At 40.0% G+C, this 18919-nt stretch overlaps 1 protein-coding gene across 4 annotated transcripts in view; it reads left to right on the plus strand.

Moving 5' to 3' along the window:
* The window catches only part of arid4a (AT-rich interaction domain 4A), a 156589-nt gene that overhangs the window by 68837 nt on the left and 68833 nt on the right, over positions 1-18919 (plus strand). For all 4 annotated transcript variants that reach the window (XM_087989894.1, XM_043697756.2, XM_087989895.1 and 1 more), the window contains 3 exons: positions 7153-7288; positions 12635-12714; positions 15743-15819. In XM_087989894.1, the coding sequence (XP_087846020.1) occupies positions 7153-7288; positions 12635-12714; positions 15743-15819 (293 nt within the window). The remainder of the gene's footprint in view (positions 1-7152; positions 7289-12634; positions 12715-15742; positions 15820-18919) is intronic.

Genomic DNA, 18919 nt, shown 5'->3' on the forward strand with positions numbered 1-18919 from the left:
TGATTTTACCAACTTCTGGCAATTTTTTCTAATTTAAAGGGATTTTCATTTGGACAGGAAAGTTGAGAAGAGTGAACAAATACTCTTTGTTTGGCATTTAGTTTTGCAATATCATTAATTGCTTACTTTGCTCAGATTACTTGTTACCAAATGTTCAGATCGTAGACTAAACAAAAAAGTAATGTGTTATCTTAGTCTCATAGGGGAACTTGGAAAACTGTTTTGCATGTCACAAAGGCAAAAATATTCACATTATTTGCCTCCGTATAAACCAGAATGCTCCACGAACTGAAACCACCTAGTGAGCTTGCACACTTGGCCAACCAGAAACCTTACAGATGATGATCAGCACCTAAGCAAGACTAGTTTCAACACTGTGAGGTTTAATAGAAGTATGCCAGAAGCAACTAATGCTCTTTATATATGATCACTTTCTGTGGCAATACTGATTCAACAATTTTCTTTTTATTTCAAAAACCACGTGTAGCTCCTCAAACCCGTTAAGTACTGACAGAGCTCCAGTAATTGAATACGCATCCCACTATCAGTAAGATCCATATTCCTTCCATTAACCAGCACCTGATGTGTTCCTGGATAATAGAAAATCTTTCTGCATTTTGAATAATAAACTGGACGCTTTATTTAAATTACCAACCTCCTTAGTCAGTCCTGATGTTGTGAGACTGATGGTCATTGGGTTTGAAACAAAGAAATCTTTCAACTGGTACTGGGGTTTTATGCATTGATGTATTGAATCCATCCAACATTGTATGTTCAAACCTCATTTCAGAATGTTGTTAGTCAGCTGTTAGTACTTGATGAACTTGTAACCCAGACAGTTAAACAGTTTAAATATCAAAATATTTAGTGGGTTGTTCTTGTGATTATTTTCATGTGACTAGTTGCTTTCCACCAACTCCAAAGTTGATGAGACAGTTGGGAAGAGACTATCTTTCTGACTCCAGGTGATGTTTTATCTGGAGAGTTGGACTTTGTTTTTGTACTTGCAAAATATTGAATGAATTTATGAAGAGGAGAATGGGAAGGTCTCCCTTGAAGGTGTTGTGATTTCCTTTCTAACAAGAAAAATATATCCATTAAGCTTATTACTGGTCAAGGTGAACAATATCAACCAAAAATTATAAACCAGAGAGTTAATCTGCTTGGAACAATTAATTTTAAATGTGATAATATGTACCCTTGACGTGCACATTTCAATTTTAAATAAATCTGCAGCCCAACTGCATAATTTACAGATAAATGTGTCCTCATTAATATAAAATTAACAAGTGTCAAGATATGGAGCTGGAAAATGTGTTGCTTGAAAAGCGCAGCAGGTCAGGCAGCATCCAAGGAACAGGAGAATCGACGTTTCGGGCATAAGCCCTTTTCCTGAACAAGGGCTTATGCCCGAAACGTCGATTCTCCTGCTCCTTGGATGCTGCCTGACCTGCTGCGCTTTTCCAGCAACACATTTTTCAGCTCTGAGCTCCAGCATCTGCAGTCCTCATTTTCTCCAAGTGTCAAGATATAAGCTAACTAAGGCTAATTGAAGTGTAAAATCAGACCGCACTAAGTCAGGCGCTAGGAGGCTTGAAAATTCCAAGCTGTGCAAACAGAGTCAAAGAGATGTACAGCATGGAAATAGACCCTTCGGTCCAACTCATCCATGCCGACTAGATATCCTAACCTAATCTAGTCTCACTTGGCCCGTATCCCTCTAAACCCTTTCTATTCATATATCCATCCAGATATTAAAAATGTTGCAATTGTACCAGCCTCCATCATTTCCTCTGGCAACTCATTCCATACGCGCACCACCCTTTGCATGAAAACGTTGCCCCTTAGGTCCCTTTTAAATTTTTTCCCTCTCGCCCTAAATATATGCCCTCTAGTTCTGAACTCTCCCATCCAAGGGAAAGGACCTTGTCTATTTACCCTATCCATGCCTTTCATGAACATGACTCCGAGAAAGTGTCCTGGATGGGTTAATTTTGATCTTTAGTGGGCGAGGACCAGTTTTATGCCCTAGAAATAGTTCAGAGATATCTATATCCTTCTAGTGGGCATGAAAGATCCCAGAAAGCAAATTGAAAAAAAAAATGGTGAGTTCTCCCAATGATCTGATCATCAATTATTTCAAGCCTCGAAGAAATTAATTGGTTTAATTGGTCTTCCATCTCACTTAGAATCATAGAGTCATACAGCATAGAAACAGACCCTTCAGTCCAACTAACCAATGCCAACCATAATCTCAAACTAAACTAGTCCCACTTGCCTATGCTTGGCCAATATCCCTCCAAACACTTATCTAAGTGTCTTTTAAATGTTGTAACTGTTTCCTCAATCATCCCTTCCTCCAGAAATTTGTTCCACACATGAACCACACTGTGTAAAAAGAAAAATTGTCCCTAATGGCTTTTTAAACATATTTCTCCTCTCACCTTAAACAAATGCCCCCTATTCTCATAAACACTAACCTTGGGGGAAAAAGACACATGCCGTTCGCCTTATCTATACCCCTCATTCTTTTTTGAACCTCTGTAAAGTCACCCCTCGACCTCGACACTGCAATGAAAAAAGTCCCAATATATTCAGTGTCTCCTTAATTCAAACCCTCCTTTACTGAGGTTTTTTTTTCTGAACCCTCTCCAGCTTAATAATATCCTTCCTATAACCAGACCTGTACATAATATTCCAGAAGAGGCCTCACTAACATCCTATACAATCTCAACATAATGTCCCAACTCCTATACTCAAAGGTCTGAGCATTGAAGGCAAGCATGCTCAACACTTCTGTGTTCAAATTGACTGCCACCTTTCCTCATTTTACAATGTTCACTACAAATAGTAATTTTGTACTACTGAACTTAATTATTACTAAGAATTCGAAAGCTTTTCAGCTAGTTCTTACCAAGACAATTCACAATAATACCAATATTCCGAGAAAACATCATTTACATTCTGAGAAGAGTGCTGATTGGTTGGCAAGTGGACTTTGGTAGAGGCGTTGTCCTGGAGAATGTATATGTCAGATGATGATTGACAGTTAGCAGCTGAACAGTATTTAAGTTGTGGACGTTTCATCCCCTGTCTAGGTGACACCCTCAGTGCTTGGGAGCCTCCTGTGAAGCGCTTCTGTGATCTTTCCTCCGACATTTGTCACTATAAATGCCGGAGGAAACATCACAGAAGTGCTTTACAGGAGGCTCCCAAGCACTGAGGATGTCACCTAGACAGGGGACGAAACGTCTGCAACACAAATTCCCAGCTCGGCGAACAGAACCACGACAACGGTGGGCGGCACGGTGGCACAGTGGTTAGCACTGCTGCCTCACAGCGTCAGAGACCCGGGTTCAATTCCCGCCTCAGGCGACTGACTGTGTGGAGTTTGCACGTTCTCCCCGTGTCTGCGTGGGTTTCCTCCGGGTGCTCCGGTTTCCTCCCACCATCCAAAGATGTGCAGGGTCAGGTGAATTGGCCATACTAAATTGCCTGTAGTGTTAGGTAAGGGGTAAATGTAGGGGTATGGGTGGGTTTCGCTTCGGCGGGTCAGTGTGGACTTGTTGGGCTGAAGGGCCTGTTTCCACACTGTAATCTAATCTAATCTAATCTAAACGAGCACCCGAGCTACAAATCTTCTCTCAAACTTTGAACTGTATTTAAGTTTTAAACTAGGCAGATTGAGTTACCTGGTCAATGCATTGCCCTGAGAATCACTATTACATATTTTGTTGAGTTGAAATGCTGACGTATGTTCTTTCAACCTGAAAGAATTGGGCTGTATGTATTAATATATTCCGCTTCCAGTTTGCACAAGCATGCCATACTTTGAGCCCATCTGCAATCCTAAATTCTTTGTCAGTGTAATTCTTTGCACAGGCAGGATTATTTGTCACAACCTTTTCCATTTGTGGAATCCCTTCTCACGTTGGACATGGTGCTTCAAGTTATGCAAGCATGGGCTTGTTGGGTATGCTTGTTACCTTATTTCAAATGGACAAAGGATGTCCTATGTATGTATCCCTTTGTAATTATTAACTCGTGCATTTAAGCTCAATTTTAACATTACCATGTAGGCCCAAATAGATGTTATTGCTGTAAAATTCCTGCTCGGCTCATCTTTGGGTTCAGTGAAAAATGTGTCTTCATTGATATGACAAATAACCTCCTTCCCAATTCATATGTCTGATGTGTAGATGATAAGGTTGCTGTATTTGAGTCCACAGCAGGATGTAGTAATTTCCTTCCATGATTTAATGGGCTCCACTGTTGTCTCAAATTCACCTTTAAATATAGCAATTAATGGAGTAGTCAAATAAGCTCCCTGTCCTTGATCTCCTTTAAAAATTAACCATAAGTGTTGGAATTTCTACAGTTCCAGTCTTTGTAGCATTGGCTTTGTGAAACAACCTTGGAAATAGGGTCCCAGTCATTTATTTACTGTGCAAGTTTGATGCTGAAATCGGACATATCAAAGGCTTGCTGTCGGCTAATGGTTGCCCTGATCAGATCATTTTTGGCTGTTTCTTGTTTTAAATCACGAAGGCCGAAGGTCTTTGATGCCCGTTACTCTGAAAATTCATTTATCTCTCAACTTTGAACAGCAGGTGAAGTTAGCTGTATCATGTTGCTTCTGTGCGGTAGGAAACATGAGTGGTATCCCCACAGTCAAGACAGTCTGCCTACAGCACAAATCAGAAAGATGCTGTATGAATTTCAATGCTGCCGTGATGCTCAGTATGTAGACCATACATCCCAAAGACTAGTGGATCACAATAAATAGAATATCCCTTTCAGTATTTTGAAAGGGAAGCTTGTTTGCCATACTCAACTAGCCTCCTCTTGCAAATCCCAAAACACAATTCCAACGTTAGATTCGATTCTGCAATTAGACAGCTTTTGCTAAATAATCATCAGTACGTGTTCATTATGCTGACAAAAAATGTTGGATTGTCATTCAGGCACATAAAGTGACTTGCTTGCATGTAACAGAAGATCTGCAGATTAATACACAGCATCCTGTTCTTTGCAGACAGACAGACACAGTCAGTTTCAGTTCAACGAAATAGGCAAAGCCATTCATTGGCTCATTTCTCAGGGTAATGCATTGACCAACCGGTTTAAAATTTAAACAACGTTTGGCACGTAATGTCATCGTTTGCCTTTTTTATTTGCATTCTTTATGATACTAAGACTGCCTAGTGGTTTACTTTGCCAATTTATCAACGCATTCCTTTCTTAGAATATAATGTTTTTTTAACTTTATACGGTATTTCTTCCAGAAGTTTTCCTGATGAGCACAAGAAGAAAACCTTTGACAAAATGTGTTTTCTCAGTAAACCCAACATTAGCCATATTTGAAGGTAGTTCACTAGATTAGATTAGATTAGATTAGATTATATTAGATTACTTACAGTGTGGAAACAGGCCCTTCGGCCCAACAAGTCCACACCGCCCCGCCGAAGCGCAACCCACCCATACCCCTGCATTTACCCCTTACCTAACACGACGGGCAATTTAGCATGGCCAATTTACCTGACCTGCACATCTTTGGACTGTGGGAGGAAACCGGAGCACCCGGAGGAAACCCACGCAGACACGGGGAGAACGTGCAAACTCCACACAGTCTGTCGCCTGAGGCGGGAATTGAACCCGGGTCTCAGGCGCTGTGAGGCAGCAGTGCTAACCACTGTGCCACCGTACCTTAGATGTGTTTCATGTACAAAGTTTGTGAGAAGATTTGTAGCTCGGGTGCTTGTTGTTGTGGTTCTGTTCGCCGAGCTGGGAATTTGTGTTGCAGTCGTTTCGTCCCCTGTCTAGGTGACATCCTCAGTGCTTGGGAGCCTCCTGTGAAGCACTTCTGTGATCTTTCCTCCGGCATTTGTAGTGGTTTGAATCTGCCAATTCCGGTTGTCAGTTCCAGCTGTCCGCTGCAGTGGTCGGTATATTGGGTCCAGGTCGATGTGCCTATTGATTGAATCAGTGGATGAGTGCCATGTCTCTATGAATTCTCTGGCTGTTCTCTGTTGAATTCCTAGAGGCATGGCACTCATCCACAGATTCAATCAATAAGCACATCGACCTGGACCCATTATCCGGACCACTGCAGCGGGCAGCTGGAACTGACAACCGGAAGCGGCAGATTCAAACCACTACAAATGCCGGAGGAAAGATCACAGAAGCGCTTCACAGGAGGCTCCCAAGCACTGAGGATGTCACCTAGACAGGGGACGAAACGTCTGCAACACAAATTCCCAGCTCGGCGAACAGAACCACATCAATGTTTCATGTAACTTGATCATGTGAAAGGCTCGATCAATATACAAGGTTTTTCTTTTCTTTTGAATTGGAACAAATTCAAATCATCAAATCCTTGAAATGGAGAGTCAAATTTCTCCGAGTGAAATTGACCAGCAGGTAATCTACTGTCAAACACAAGCCTAATGTCAGTGGTAAATATGTGTTGGAATTCTTACAGTTGCAAAGATTGACACAGGCGCATAAATGGTTCAGTGATTAGAACTGCTGCCTCACAGCTCCAGGAACCTAGGTTCGATTCCAGTCTTGGGTGACTGTCTATCTGTATGGAGCTTGCACATTCTCCCCATGTCTGCGTGGATTTCCACCAGGTGCTCTGATTTCTTCCTACAGTTCCGAAAACGTGCAGGCTAGATGGATTGGCCTTGCTAAATTGCACCACAGTGTCCAGGGATGTTCAAGCTAGATGGGTTAGGTACTTTATGTGCATGGTTATGGGGATTGGGTGGGGGGCGAGATCTGGTTGGAATGCTGTTCGGAGAGTCAGTGCAGACTCGATGGGCTGAATAGCCTTTCTCCACACTGCAGGGATCCTGTGATTCTATGACATAACTACTTGGTCCATAAATTCAGAAATCAGAATTATTAGGATTTAGAATCCACTGTTTGAGAGAGTCTTAGAGGCAGATTCTATGGGAAGTTTCAGAAGAGACTGAATATATGTTTGAAAGTGATTAATTTACAGAGTTATGGACATAGTCTGGAGAATGGGGTTAACTACATAGCTGGTTTTGGAGCTGGTATGCGCAGAACTGAAATATCTGTTCAAACCCGAATAAATGATCACCATTAAGAGCCTAACAGGATTTTTAAAAATGTTTCATACTGCAGACCTGAGGATGAAAGAGAAGAGGAACCAAGTGAAGATGAGGATGATGACAAACGACGTCTTAATGATGAACTTCTGGGCAAAGTAGTCTATGTAGATTGTAATGCAGACAAGAGAAAAGGCTGGTATCCAGCTTTGGTAAGTGAGATAATGCCATCATTACAGGATTTTCCTTTCATCGTCAAGATTGAATTTTCAAACTGGATCATTATCACATAATTTTAAATATTTGTTTTGCTGTCAACCATGACAGCATGTTTGGAAGCAATAAAACAATGCATTTGTTGAGTGATTTAGAAATTAACTTGAATAATAAAATGGTGTTCAATTTATCGCTGAAACATTGAGGGCTACAACTTTTTTTGTAGAGTGAACATGGCATTGTTTGTTGTGCACAATCTGCTTGGATTAAATTTGAACAGGTAAAATACTGCTATTCAATGTAACAAATCAGATAATTCAGGCTTGTTTTGATTGCTAGCATTTGAGTTGCTAGCGATTACACTAGGCTTGAGAAGGGAAATATCAGCTCATATTTGAGATATGAATTACAATCATAGGATGTAGGAGCAGACGTAGGTCTCTTAGCTTCACTATTCAACGGGATAATGGCTGACCTGATAATCCTCAACTCCATTTTATTGCTTTTTTCCCATAATTTTTGATTTTCTTTTTGATTTAAAAACCTGTCTATCACAGCCCTGTATATACTCGACAAAGCAGCCTTTATTGCTCTCTGCAGCAAAGAATTCCCCCTCATCTCAGTCCTAACTGGATGATCCCTACTCTGGTTCTAGACTCTACCACAGCAGAAACAACATCTGTGCATTTACCCTGTCAAGCCCCCTCAGAATTTGCTATGTTTCAATAAGATTACCCAACTTTCTTCGAACTTTCAGTGAACCCCTGCTGCAAAATGTGATCCTCTTGAGGAAGAATTCATTTGCTGTTTAAATTTGTCTATCAAGGTGTTTGGTAGAACTAGCAGTGTTCCTGAAATATTATCTGTGTAAAAGTAAATTATATTATGGAGAATATATTATGAAGTATCTGATTCATTTCGTATTTGCTATTCCTCTCAAAGTTTTAAAGAAATTTTTGCAAAAGTTGAACTTATACTTTAATCACCTTAATTACAGACAGATTGTGAGTTTTAGAACAAATCTCTCTCCCTATTCTCACCACCTCCTTACAAGTAGGTTGAGATTTAATTTTTCCACTTTTTTAAAATAGTGGCAGTATATTTCCTCTGCTTGCTCTGTCTGTGGGTTCTGTCTTTGCAGGACTGCAACAGCATTGTGGTAAAGTTAAATCAGAAGTATCGCGACTTTACACACTCTTTGATGCAAGGAAAATCTCACAACATACATGCATTTACTAACAGGCAGGAAGATACTGAATCTGTTAGGAGAAAGAGATTGTTAAAATAGTAACAACTTAAGTACAAAACTACCAAGGGTACCAATTTACCCTGCTTTTAAATGGAGCCCAAAGTACAAAATTAGAGTTAGCTTGTGGGATTTAGTTTGTGGGGTGGGTTGATTAGCCACATCCATTCCACCTCCAAAAACATTTCAAATGTCTTTTAAGGAGGCTTTTTTGCTGAAAAGTGACTTCATAGAATCACAGAATTATTACAGTTCAGAAGGAGACCATTTGGCCCATAGTGTCTGCGCTAGCTCGATTATCTCATGCCAATCTCCTGCATTTTCCCCATATCTTTGTACACTATTACTATTCAAACACTGTCAATTGAACCTGCCTCTGCTACATTCCCAGGCATCGAATTCCATGCCCTAACAACTTACTGTGATTTTTCTTCATCATGTGAAAATCTATGCCCCCTTGTTCTCATTTCTTTAGGAAATGGAAACAGTTGCATCCTAATTATTCTGTCCAGTCTGCTCGTGATTTTGAAAACCTCAATCAGATCTCCTCTTAGATTCTTCCCATAGAGAAGAATGCCATCTTCAATCTATCCTCATCCTCATACTTAAAATTTCCCATACCTGGAACCATTCTAGTAAATCACTTCTGCATTCTCTCCAAAGCCTTTGCATCTTTACTATAATATGTATCATGATATTCCTGCTAAGATCGAACACGTTTTGTACAAGTTCAGCATCACTTCCTTGCTCTTGTACTCTATAGCCTACTAATAAAGCTGAAAACACCGTATGCTTTATTAAATGCTTTCTCCACATATTCTCCCACCTCCGTGATCTGTGCATATATACACCATGTCACTCTGCTCCTGCACCCCTTCAGTTTTGTATCTTCTATTTCATATTGTCTTTCAGTGTTGTTCTCACTTCACATTTCTCTGCATTGGACCTCATCTGATACATATTCATCCACACCACCAACTTGCCAATGCCCTTTTAGGGTTCCAAACCATCCTCCTCTCAATTCTTCCAAGTTTAGTCAAACTTGGAAATTGTTCTTTGCATACCAAGATCAATCTAAATCAGTAAAGGCGAGAACTCCACTACCAACCTCCCAACAGCCCCAAAAACAAATATTGACCATAACTCTACTTTCTGTCACTCAGCCAATTTTGTATCCTTGTTGCAAAGTCTTTTTCCTCACAAATTTATTATGAGGCACTGTTTGATACATCTATGTCACATCAAAAGCATTGCCCTCATCAACCCTTTTGTTATGTCTTCAAAACAGAAAATTAATTAAACATTATTTCCCTTCAGAGATCCATGCTGGCTGTTCCTAATCAATCCACTTTTTTTCCTGTGACTACTGACTCTTTCCTGAGTAATTGTATCCAAAAGTTTCTCCACTACCAAAGATTGAACTAACTAGTCTTTAATTACTGGGATTATCCTGGCAACATATTTGAACTAAACAATAATGTAGGAATTCTCCAGTCTTCTGGCAACTCGCCAAAGTCCAGGGAAGCATGAAATTTTATGGACAGTGCCTCTGCAATTTCTACTTTCATTTCCTTCACAATCCTTGATACAGCTCATCCAGTCTCAGTACCTTATTAACATTTAAGTACCAACCACCAATATCTAAGTCTATATTTGAGTTCATGATGTCCACCATTATAACTGCTGTATAATACTGTCTTTTTTCTTTAAATTTGTTGTATACTTGTTCCTCTGCAAGCTTTCCATTAGTTAGTGGTCTGTCGACCACACCAAGAAATGTAATTAGACCGTTTTAATCCTACAGCTTAAGTCAAATTGACTCTGAGTGTTTGAGGGCAGAGATATTCTCCTCTTGCACTGCAGTGCTGTCCTTAACCTGCGCTGCTACTCCTTTCCTTCATTTTCTGTTTTATACCCATGACTATTTAACATCCAGTCTTGCCTTTCCCTGGGCCTCGTCTCTGTCATGCCATAGTATCATTATACCACATTGCAATCTGCTGATAACTCCACAACCTTATTGACTACACTCTGTACATTTACATGCATGCATGTTAATTCTATTTTGGACTTTATTTCTTACTTCCTTACTCTGACTTAACCTGTTACCTTACTATTTTCTACGTTAGTGCCAGCTGTATCATGAAGTATTTTGCGAAACCTGCTATTTGCCTATACTACTCACATCTCTACCAAATTAGTTTAACGATGACACTAGCAAAACATCCTTCAAGGACCTCAGTCCCAGCTTTTTAAATGTAACCCATCTGGTTTGGACAGATACTACCTTCCCTAGAGCCACTCCCAGGAATCTAAACCTCCGTTTTCCAGCCATGCATTTATCGGCTGTGTCCTGCTATTTCAGTGCATGCTTGCATGTAGCACTGGTAGTGATCTGGAGATTATTACATTTTTGGCCCTACCTGGTAGCAATGTGGACCACAGTTTCTGGGTTTTCACCCTCCTGAAGATTGGCCTTCAGCTGCTGGTGACCCTGGCACCAAGGAGACAATGTAGCATCTTGGAGTCATGTTGATGGCCACAGAAATGTATGTCTGTTCTCTAACTATTGAATCCCCTATCACTATTGATTCTGCTTTCTTCTTCCTCCCTTCTTGTACAGTCAGGCAACTTCCCAAAGAAGCTTGGCTTTGACTGTACTCCCTTGAGGAGCCAGCATCCTTATCGGCTTCCAAAATGGAAAATCAGGTGGATGTCTGTATGGCATGTCTGTTTTTCTTGGACAGCCTGGTGGTCCTTCACTTCCTTCCTCCAGTCCTTGAGCTTCAGTGTTTTGATGAAAAGGTTTTTGTATCCAGAATTTATAAATGCAGATTGTTGGCTGCTTTTTACAAGCCAAAGTTAACACCTATTGCCAGTAGGTGTCGCATGGAGCAGCACTGACCCCTTGACTGTTTCAAAATTGTGCCGTTAAGTTCAGTGCTGTGACAGTGGTGATCAGGCCTCTTGGGGGAGGAGAAATACTCACCATCAAGGATTGCACTGCAGCTGGCTAATTGTCTGTGACTATTCTGTTATCATAACCACAACATGATGTGTTAATCTTCAGTCAACCTGTTAGGACATGTTCTGACACACCTCTGGAGCAAATGGGACTTGAGCCAATGCCTTCTGGCTCAAAAGCAGAGACACTACCACTGTGCCACAAGAGCCAGGCACATTATCTTGTGGGTTGGGTGGAACTAGCAGTCCTGTTGTGTAGGGGTTTTCTTGGTGATGTCCATCTCTGTCACAAATTATAACAATTGTTAGCATTCCAGACCCGTCAAAAGAGGCTTGGGTATTTATTATCTAGCTAACGCTGGCTTCTGAGAAATTTCCGGAAGGTTATTGCTATGTCCAGTCCTGAGATTACAACAGCCACCTTTTATTGTGCTGTTCATAGTATTTTGGATGTAGGTTTGCTCGCTGATCTGGAAGGTTCATTTCCAGACGTTTCGTCACCCTACAAAGTGACATTTTCAGTGGGCCTCCAGGTGAAGCACTATTAATAATTCCTTCGCCCGGAGCCCCACTGAAGATGTCACCTAGTAGGGTGACAAAACGTCTGGAAATGAACCTGGCAGCTCAGTGAACAAATCTATATCCAGAACCACAACCTGAGCTGCAAATCTTCTCAAAACTCGCTGGTCATTGTGTTTTTAAAACAGTATATGAATATATGCTGATATGCATTGATAATTGGTTTTTACTCCATTCATGACAGTTTGGAGTATAAGTTTCTTACAACCTATTCCTCCATCTTGAAGTGTTTTTTTTAATCAGAGCTAATGTTTAGTCCTTACTAACAGACAACTTTTAATTACGCAAACTATCTTCCTGCTCTTGGCTAGCATCCTGAACCTCCCTCAATACTTCAGCGAGAAAGCATCCCATTGTGAGTCTATGTTTGAAACTTAAGATGACTATAACGGATTTCAATTCCAATTGAGTGATGAATATCTTCATCTTGTACTAGCAGCAATGCAAAGTGACTTCAAAGTATTGCCAATTTGTTTTCCTAATTGTTTAGCATTTTGGTTTTAGCTTTGGCTTTTAGAATCATGTAAAAAATATTGTTTGCCCTCCATGTTAGGTGCTGTCTCCAAGTTGCAGTGATGAAATCACTGTGAAGAAAGACCAGTGTTTGGTGAGATCCTTTGCCGACTCCAAATTGTAAGTGTAAATATAAAATGTATGGATGCAAAAAAAACTGCTACTTGCAAGATGTTTGAATATGTTGATTTGTTGCGAAAAATAACTAACTCAAAAGATTTTCGGCTGTTCGGAGTCATGTGTGACATTGACATTTTAAATGAATGCTGGACTTCATTGTAAAGTGAAGCTATACATTGGTTTTAATGTTTGTTCGCAATTAGATCATGTCTGCAAATCATTTGGAAACATACTAAACTGCTAATAGATTCTGGAATGTTTAACAAATGTAGTTCACTGGAACTAACTGAGGTTGATTATAATACATATTTCACTTTTATCTTTAAAGTAAGAACAAAGGGAAAAGCCAAAATTTGATAAATTCCTTTAACAATTCAACTATTTGACTATAATAACTTTTAAATTCCATTCCAAAAAATTGTACTGCTGTTTATAAGAAAACAAAAATGCTTCTATTGCAGTGTTTTCTTGAGGGTTCTTCCAGTTTTGTTTTTGAATTCATTCACGGTTGTGGGTGTTGCTAGGTAGGCCAGCATTCATTACACAACCGTAGAACTTGAAACTTTGACCTGCTGCAGTCCATTTAGTTTAGCTATACTCATGATGCCATTAGGGAGGGATTTCTACGATTTTGACCTAGTGATACTGAAACAACTGTGATATAGTCTTGATGTTGCATGGCTTTGAGACATTGCAGGTAGTGATGTTCCCATGCATCTGCTGCCGTTGTCCTTCTTTGTGGTAGTATTCATGGTTTAGAAAATGCTAAGAAGCAACGTTGCCTCTAATTTTAGATTTGGTTCTATGAGCCTCCAAAGTTCTTGTATAGCACCAGCTTCCAGAGTGGGAAGGCAATGCCGTGATCAGAATGCCGACGTCAATTGCTATGCGCATAACCTTGGAGCAGCTTAGAATTAGCTTAGAGCAGCTTACAAAGAATTCTTGGTGAATTTCTGCACTGCATCTTGTAGGTGGTGCACACTGTTGCTATTGTGTGCCTGTGGTAGCGGGAATTTAGTATTTGTAGATGTGATGCAAAATAAGCTGGCTGCTTTGATCTGAATGCATGAAGCTTCTTGACTGTTGTTGGAACTGCATTCATCCAGCAAATGGAGAGTATTCGGTCACACGCATGATTTGTGCTTTTTGACAGCCGTTGGGGATTCAGGAGGTGGGTTAGTTGCTGCAGGATTATTCGCCTCTGTCTTGCTCTGGTAGCCACAGTACTTGTCTGACTCGTCCAGTTGAGTTTTTAGTCAGTGGTAAGCCACCAGAAAGTTGATAGGGGAGGATTCAATGATGGTGAAACCATTGATTGTCAAGGGCCAATGGTTAGATACTTTCTTGTTGAAAAAGATCATTGTCAGGCATGTGTTTTGCGCAAATGTTACTTGCCAAGATATTTCCATATCTTGTTGTATTTGGGCATTGACTGCTTCATTGGCTGTTGAGAATGGTGCTGAACATAGTGCAGTCACTGGTGAACATCCCCACTTTTGATCTTACGATGGAGGGAAGGTTGTTGATGAAGCATTTAAAGATTAGAGGGCCAAGGGCATTACCCTCTTACAGAGGGGTCTTGGAGCTGAGAACACCTCAGCCAACTTCTTTTGTGCCAAGTTGATTCTCACCAGTGGAGAGTTTTCCCTCTTGAGTCCCCATGACTCCAGTTTTGCAAGAGTGCCTTGATATTGAAGACAATTATTCTCACGTAGTCTCTAGAGTTCACCTCTTTGTTGGACCAAGGCTATAATAAGGTCATGAACAGAGTGGCTTTGGTAAAACCCCAACTGAATGGCAGCGAGCAAATTACTTCTAAGCAAGTGCTGCTTAAGAGCATCATTGATGACATTTTCTATCACTTGACTGATGATCGAGAATAGACTGATAGGGTGGTAGTTGACTTGGTTGGATTTGTCCTGCTTTTTGTTTACAGGACATACCATGGCAATTTTTCTGGGTAGATGCCAGTGTCATTACTGTTCTGGAATGGCCTTCGGAGAGGTGTGGCAAGTTCTGGAGCACAAGTCTTCAGTACTATCCCTGGAATGTTGTCAGGGCCCGTAGACTTTGCAGTATTCGGTGCTTTGAACTGTTTCTTGATATCATATGGAGTGGAATTAAATTGTTATAGACTGTTCTCTGTGATGCTGGGGACCTCTAGGGAGGCAGAAATGGATCGTTCAACTGTCACTTCTGCTAGAAGGTTGTTGTGAATGCTTCAGCCTTTTGTGCTAATGTGCTGGGTCTCCTGACTGAAAATGGGGACATATGTGGAATGTCCAGAATCTGCTAAGTCTTGGGCAGAACCACAGAAAACCTCTATAGATTGCTGCTTTATTGATTGAAACTGAACTTTGCTGACCTGAATAGCCTTTTGTTGTCTTTGTTTTTCTCTGAATACATGTAAGTGCAGCTCTCATTTCTATGTTGTTCCTTTAAAATAATCCATATGTAACTTTACAACTTTGTTGATGCAATCATAATTGTTAAAGCAACACTAAAGCAGTTCATTCTTTTTGCTTGGTAATTTAAATTGCAGTTTCTAACTCTGACTCTACTAACAAGATTAAAATGACCATTTTAAATACAGTTTCCACAAAACTGTTTTTAAAATTCATTGTTTTTGACTGCACTATCAACTATGTATTCTCAATTGTTTAGACCTGTCGATGTAATAGGCCATCCCTCATGAATAATTATGTGACCATCTGTTCAGGATGGCGCAATGTTCAGAAGGATTTGAGGAACAGGGTGCTTTAAACACTATCGCTTCATAGTTATCATGGTTTGAAGCTTTGTTTTCAAATGTAAAGTTCAACAGGTAGATGTGAAGTAACAGAGATGGTACATGAATGTGGACAGTTTATTGAACATGAGATAGCTGTATTTACTAATTTGACTTTTATTACCTTGTAAATAATTTAAACAAAGACTGTGAAATTTAGTTGAACATCAATCTTGTGACACAAAACCAGTGTTCTTTATTTTAAGCTAAACTTTGGCATCTATCTTTGTAAAACAACAGCTATCCTATCGCAAGAAAAGATATCAGAGAGCTCGATTGGGACAAAGTTACAAAACAAGACCCAGTTGTTAAACAAGGTAAGGAAACTGGCATCCAAAGTGAAGTGAATTGCAAATATTTCCACTTGCATCTCATGCTAATAGCTGTGATCATCATACTTGAAATGTGGCACTTGAGAATCCTCGCCTTACCTCCCCTTAAACAGCAAGTCTGAATGTCAAGATGAGAGTGGCAAGGTTGAGGGCCAATTTGTGAAACATGTACTTCTGGTCTGCTAAGTTGTACAAGCAGGAGGTTAGTTTTGTTTCATAAATGGAATGCTTTGAGAATCAAAGTTTTTATTTTAGTGCAGGATTTGTTTTTATCATTTGGAAAGCTTGTTATAATGCCATTCCAATTGCATTGTCTTGTGGTTTTCGTTTGAGATGTTGGAGGGAGTGTATGGCTCGAAGAATAATCAGGTTTCGATTCACGCACTTAGATCTAAATGTAGTTTGCACAGGTGGAGTGGAAGTCACAACTCTCATAGCTGATAACTCCGAAGGTGCTAAATTAAATAAGTTGGGGCAGTCTTGGTTCGCTGCAGCAAATTCAAGTTGCATCAGTGAGCAGCTTCACTCAGAGTTTGCTAGTGAAATGTGAAAGATATATGATTTTTGATAGATGAAGACACTTCCATCTATCTTCAACCTGTTCAAAACTCAAAGCGAACATTGAGTTTCCCTCACCAGTTTTGACATTCTCCATCTTGAGAACAAAATTTCACAGCAAAGCATTCTGTTATGGCTCCTGATAATGCAATTGTATTTCGGGCAATTGTGAAGTAACTAAACAAAGCTGTCAATTTTCTCCTGTAGTATCTAATGCAGTCCTTAGAATGCATTCATTATTCTGCATCTTAACATAATGTTAATACAAAACTAAAATACTGTGGATGGTGTAAATCTGAAGTAATATCGGTAAATCGTGGAATATTCAGATCAGGCAGCATCAGAGGAAACCAAAATAGAGTTTGAGTCTTGGTCACTGGCCATGCGTCGGAACTGAAAAAGCTTGGAAATATAAGCATTTTCGCAAATAAAAAAAAGAGGGCTAGGTGAGGGCAGGAGTTGGTTGATGAGCAACATAAAGTCAGTGATTTGTCATTGTTGCGTTCACACCTTCTGTTAGACTTACCTTTTATTTCTTGTCCTTTTGGCTCTTCACACAACTGTTTTGTCATTTAATCTCTCTTGACTTTCACCCCACCACAGACCTTCCCTTTTGTTTTATTTTTCACCTCCCTCTTGCATAAAAACCTGGTGCATTTATAACTTTGTCCAGCTTAATATAAACTCTGTTTTTGTCGGTGAGATGCTTCCTGACATGCAGAATATCTTCCCCAATTTTACACTGTACAAAAAATGCATAAATGCTACATAGATTCAGGTTTTTAAAATTCTTATAAAAGAAGAGCACTGATGTTCTTTCCTCGAGGGATCGAGTGGAAAAGTAAAGACATTTTGCTAACTTGAGGCGAGAGAGTCCAGATTATACTATATTTAAATTGACTGTATAGTGGCAGAGATGAAGGTCAAGTTCGTTTTTATGAATGTGATAGCAGTTCTAGGAGATTATGCCAATCAGGGAACGTTGAACAGAATGATTGGAGCTCTAGTGTTGAGAAAGGAGAGTTGGCTTGTTAGAGTGCAGGATAGGCATGTTCCTGTTACAGGGATGACAAGAGTCTGGAACCTTGGATGACAGGGGAAATGATCAGCTTCATTTTTTTTGTTGACTAAAACAAAGTCCTTGAATAATATAGAGAAAAGTAGGAAGGAGCTCAAATCGGAACTGAGGAGAGCTAAAAGGATCCTTGAAATAATCTTGGCCAGGAGGTTTATGGATAATCTCCAGGCATTTTATACATGTATTGAGACAAGAGGGTGGCAATGGAAAGAGTAGGCTCATTGAAGGATAAAGAAGGGAGATTATGTGAGGGGCCAGAGGAAATAATAAGTACTTTACATTGGTATTCACCAAAGAGAGGGACATGAGGGATGTTGAGATTAGGGAAAAGTGTGTGAATACTTCCGGAAGGTCAACATAATGAAGAAGGAACTTTGGATGTTAGATAAGTTTCTTTTTTCTGGAAACACAGAGGTTGAGTGTTGACTTGATAGACGCCTACAAAATTATGAGAGGCTTAGATAGAGTGATAGTCTGAGGCTTTTTCCCAGGGTGGAAAGGTCAATTACAAGAGGACACAGGTTTCAAGGTGAGAGGGGGCAAATTCAAGGGAGAAGTGCGGGAAATTTTTTCACACAGAGGGTAGTGGGAGGCTCAAACGCTCTGCCAGTGGAAGTGGTGGATGCAGGCACGTTAGTGAATGGGAGGTGAACAGAGGAACAGAAACCACGTATGGGAATCGGCGCAGGCTTGCTGGGCCGAAGGGCTTTTTCTGGTGCTGTCTTCTTCTTAGTCTTTAAACATATAAAGCGTTTCATAATTTCTGAAGAAAATATTTCCACGTCGTAGGTCCATGAATAGACCATGGTCCACAAGGGACCACGAGTAGAACATTATTAAATTAATTTGGTAAATCAAATAAATTTCTTTACCCGAAGAGTTGTTAGAATGCAGAACTTATTAGGAGGTCAATCTTCTAAAATACATTTAAGGCGATGCTTGATAATCATGAGAGGAACAGATTAGAAATTTATGCTGATGGTTAGATGAAGAGTTTTGCCAAATAACTGGTTTCAGTGCTGTACATGGCATGTAGTGCTACATAAAATAATCTTTATAAAAATGAATATACTCCTTGTTAACATTATTTTGGATTAACATACAGTATATTTAAGCTAACGACCAAAGAAAATTAGATTTATTGGTTTTCTTGGTGAATTCCAGTTAAATTCATAAGATCTAGGAGCAGCATTAGGCCATTTGACCCACTGAGTCTGTTTCACCATTCGATCATGACTGATATGGTCCTCACCCCCATTTTTCTGCCTTCTCCCCTTAACCCTTCACCCATTACCAATTAAAAATCTCCTCCTTAAATTTACTCTCCCACCATCCACCACACTTTGGGGTAGTGAATTCCACAGATTCACAACCCTTTTGGGAGAAGTAGTTACATCTCAACACTCATTTAAATTTGCTACCCGTTATCCTAACATTATGATCTCTTGT

Source organism: Chiloscyllium plagiosum, unplaced genomic scaffold (assembly GCF_037043375.1).
Source record: "Chiloscyllium plagiosum isolate Xiang-an unplaced genomic scaffold, Cpla_swu_hap1 HiC_scaffold_8, whole genome shotgun sequence".
Taxonomy (NCBI): domain Eukaryota; kingdom Metazoa; phylum Chordata; class Chondrichthyes; order Orectolobiformes; family Hemiscylliidae; genus Chiloscyllium; species Chiloscyllium plagiosum.